This window comes from Morus notabilis, unplaced genomic scaffold (assembly GCF_000414095.1).
Source record: "Morus notabilis unplaced genomic scaffold, ASM41409v2 Scaffold745, whole genome shotgun sequence".
NCBI classification, from domain to species: Eukaryota; Viridiplantae; Streptophyta; class Magnoliopsida; order Rosales; family Moraceae; genus Morus; species Morus notabilis.
In genome coordinates, this window is record NW_010357131.1 from 173,842 (window position 1) to 177,858 (window position 4,017).

The 4,017-nt window shown below is 39.1% G+C and overlaps 1 protein-coding gene across 1 annotated transcript; it reads right to left on the reverse strand.

The window, feature by feature from the left end:
* Positions 1–1,402: 1,402 nt before the first annotated feature.
* Positions 1,403–3,352, reverse strand: LOC21393893. Its single transcript, XM_024166529.1, has 4 exons — positions 3,166–3,352; positions 2,809–2,896; positions 2,213–2,540; positions 1,403–2,122 (listed from the first exon to the last, which is right to left on the reverse strand). Exons 1-4 carry the CDS (start codon positions 3,166–3,168, stop codon positions 1,654–1,656), a joined length of 888 nt encoding a protein of 295 aa, XP_024022297.1. The 5' UTR covers positions 3,169–3,352; the 3' UTR covers positions 1,403–1,653.
* Between the last annotated feature and the right edge of the window lie 665 nt (positions 3,353–4,017).

Below are 4,017 nucleotides of genomic sequence, written 5' to 3' on the forward strand. Positions count from 1 at the left end.
GAGCATTTTCTGGTTCAGTGGGGGTGGGGTTGGAAGGCATCATTTCTTCCTCAAAAAATATCTCCTCACGAAGCTCAGGAAGAGCAGTGAAATTAGGGAAATTTGGTGAGGCCATTTTCTGGAAATTGATAGAACTTGATTGAACTTTGTAAATGAAAGAGCTAGAAAATGAATGAACACGAGAAAAAAGCTTAGAATCAAAATCAAAGAGAGAAGTTGAGAGATAGAATGAGAGTGAGATGAGAAGATGAGAGTGAATTGTTGTGTGGGATTTATGGTGGAATTAAGGGGTATTTATAGGGGATTTTAGGGTTGAAATTTGGTTTTTTTCCGTTGGGCCCTTCGCGGGCCCAACGTGCGGCACGTGACGGGCCTCCCGTTTGGCTCATCACGTGCGAAACGGGAGGCACGTGACAGGCCAAACGGGAGGCCCGTCACGTGCTGAACGTTGGGCCCGCGAAGGGCCCACTGGACCAAATGAAATGGGGTTTTCGTGGGCCGTTTCACGGGCTTGGGCCGGGCCAAATAAGGGCCGTGCCGCGGGCCTCCACGTGCTTGGGCCACGGGCTGAGAAGTTGAGGCCCAGCCCTAGTCCATTACACGTGCCGTGCCGGCCCAGCCTATAACAGTAACGAACCGGGCCGTGCCGAATCATGCACTATTACGGCCTGGGCCGGGCCGGCCCATTTGACACCTCTACACATACGGATTGGTATTAATGGAGTTTTTAATTAAATTTATAAATTCGGTTGTCCTATTTTTTTTGAATTGAGAGGGTTTTTTGTTTTTTTTTTTTTTTTTTAGAGTTAATAGATGGGGGTTAGAGAAAAATAGGATGCATGGTTGATCAACTGCATGCATGATCAATCTGTCAATTCTCACATACATACATAAATATATATATGACCCGGATAGGCTTTTAGCATTTCAAAACTGTACGAATACTAGTGCTATATAAATATATATATATATATATATAAATATCGTTTTATCCCTTTTATATGTATCCTTGGGCGAATACATATAGTGGAATCAATGAAAAAGCAACCAGGAATATTAGCTGTTCAGCACAACAAAAGGAAAAGAAAAAGGAGGGGAGAAACAAAGATAACTTTTGAAAAGCAATTCTGATTAAAAAAAAAAAAAAGAGCTTCTTCGGTGTTTTTTTCTTTTCGAGAACACTAATATTTTTTATTTTTTATTTTTTTAATAAATAAATCTTATCAAAATCATATCAAATTAAAAAATATACAAAATATATTAATTTTAATATAAATTTAACGATTAAAAATTACAAAACACCAGTGTCTTTAAAAAAAATACTAGAAAAGTCCCTAAAAAAAACTTTTGGAAAGCAATTATTCAAATACTTTCTTTAACTAACGTACGTCCCAATCAAAACGAAACAAAAGTCGTTTAAAAAAAAAAAGAAAACAAAAGGGGAAACAAAAGTATACATTCTTCCTCATTAAGCACTCGCTTTCCCCTTTCCTTCATAGTGGAACACAATAGTACTAATTATAGTTGGAGGGACAACTATTCGTGTGTAAGAATCGAAACTACAAGATTTAGCTTAAAGCAACAGCGTGCATGCTAGCCACCAACAATTGCTTTGACCGAGTCTAGCATGGCGTAGTAGTACTATATACAGTGTTACATAATTTGGCATCCAGCATCTGGATCGGAGCACTGTTCCTGAGGGGGATGGAAGTAGATATTCCCACCACCATAACTATCACAAACTACTGGCCTTCTCCAGTAGCAGTCGCACTGAGAAGATGACGGTACTGGTCCAGAATTATTCTCATAACCTTCAAAGCATGGCCCACCGACGCGGCCTTCGTTGCATTCCCTGCAGCACGTGCGACGAAACGGGCCAGCTGCCCAATTATTATCATAACCTTCGAAGCATGGCCCACCGACGCGGCCTTCGTAGCATTCCCTGCAGCACGTGCGACGAAACGGGCCAGCTGCCCAATTATTATCATAACCTTCGAAGCATGGCCCACCGACGCGGCCTTCGTAGCATTCCCTGCAGCACGTGCGACGAAACGGGCCAGCTGCCCAATTATTATCATAACCTTCGAAGCATGGCCCACCGACGCGGCCTTCGTAGCATTCCCTGCAGCACGTGCGACGAAACGGGCCAGCTGCCCAATTATTATCATAACCTTCGAAGCATGGCCCACCGACGCGGCCTTCGTAGCATTCCCTGCAGCACGTGCGACGAAACGGGCCGGCTCCGGGAACTGGGCATACCGGCACAAAAGGCACGCAAGGCACCAGCTGAACAGGACGTGGAGGTAGGTTTGTTTGCTGATTTTTATCTTTTGTTTCATCTGCATTCTTCTTGTCCTTGTCCTCGGTATTCGAAGCCTTATCTTCTTTTTCTTTCTTTTTGTGGACTTTGATCTCAATGCTCTTGATGACTGCTTTGCCCTTGCAGAGTATCTTTTGCTTCATCTTTTCAGGGTCGCAGCAGCAGACCACTTTGATTGTCACTGTGTTTTGCTTCTCATCGTACACCTGGTCTTGTATTTCTGTTTGTTCACAAAAACAAAAAACAAACAAAAAAAATCAAATGTATCATAAACATAATTTATACACACACACGGTGTACAAGAACGCATGACTATATATATACAGACGGCACAAATATATCCTCCAATATATATAAAATAAAATTATATATGGTAAAAACTAGAAACTATATATTCTCTTAAGATGTAAATAATCATATATTGTTTTTCAATTCTAAAAAGTGAAAATGTTATTCGTTGTTCGAGAGAGAGAGAGAGATGCGCTCACGAGGAAAACTACAGAGAACTTTTTTGACCTTCCTGTAGCATTCATGGCATTGAAGGTTCACCTTCAGCACCATTATGGTCGCATTAGCCTGCAGTAAAACAGTTCAATAAAATTAGTGAATTACATCATGATAAAACGATAAAATTTGCCCACATATGTACACACATATATGAAAGTATATATAAGTGGACAACAAATGATCCAGACAAAATAAAGTGTGGGTGAGGATGGTGGCGGATGCGCACTTGAAGCCAGAGAATCAGATCAAGAAGAAAGAGGAAAAAGAACGAAGAATGCCTTACTAAAGAGAGACACAAATGACTACAAGAGAAAAATATAGCAAACTGAAATATATACCATGGTTTATGAGCTCTCAGATATCTAGAACCTCTCCCAAAGTGATTGACGGTACCCCTTATATAGAGAAATATACATGAGGTGAGACTACGATCAGTTGATTCTTCTCCATCACAAACAAAACCAAGTTTCGCATATCATGAAGACGTCATAGATAATACTTTTTCTGCACATACGGTACTAGGTTTTTATTAGCCTACGAATATATATATAGTGGTTTTAATTTTAATATAGTAGGTGTTTGTATAAATTATACTTGGCCCCCCTTAAATTAATGGTTCTTTATATTTAATTGGATCATGAATTAATTTAATAAACGAAAACTGTTACATATATTTATGTCACTGTAATCTTGATAATAAAAAACAAAAAAAAAAGCTTTGGCCCCCTATTAATAAATCTTAATTCCGTCATTGGCGATAATTATTAAACGTAACATTCACTTTAGAAAAAAGTAACACTAAGAAATTTAGTTATTTAAGAACTATATGCTACACCTTTTCAATGTCAATATTACATTCATTAACTTTATGTTACATTTCTTATAGCTACATGTTACGAGAAAGAACATTCTCTAAAGAGATCCTCTTGATATATATAGTGTTATGGCTTTTCTCTACTGCTCTCTCTCTCTCTTCATCTTTGTTACAAATTCAAACAATCTTCTCTATCAAACGAGTCCTCCCTATGGGATCTATCTCTCTAGTACGATTTTCTCCTGGAGGCTTTTTCTAACAGTCTTCAAACTATCAATGAAAGTATCTTTTGCGTTTTTTTTCCCCCCATGGTGGCTGGAAATTAGAGTTTTCTTTTGTTAATTTACTGGTTGCTGACCTTGCTTCCCTGTATTTG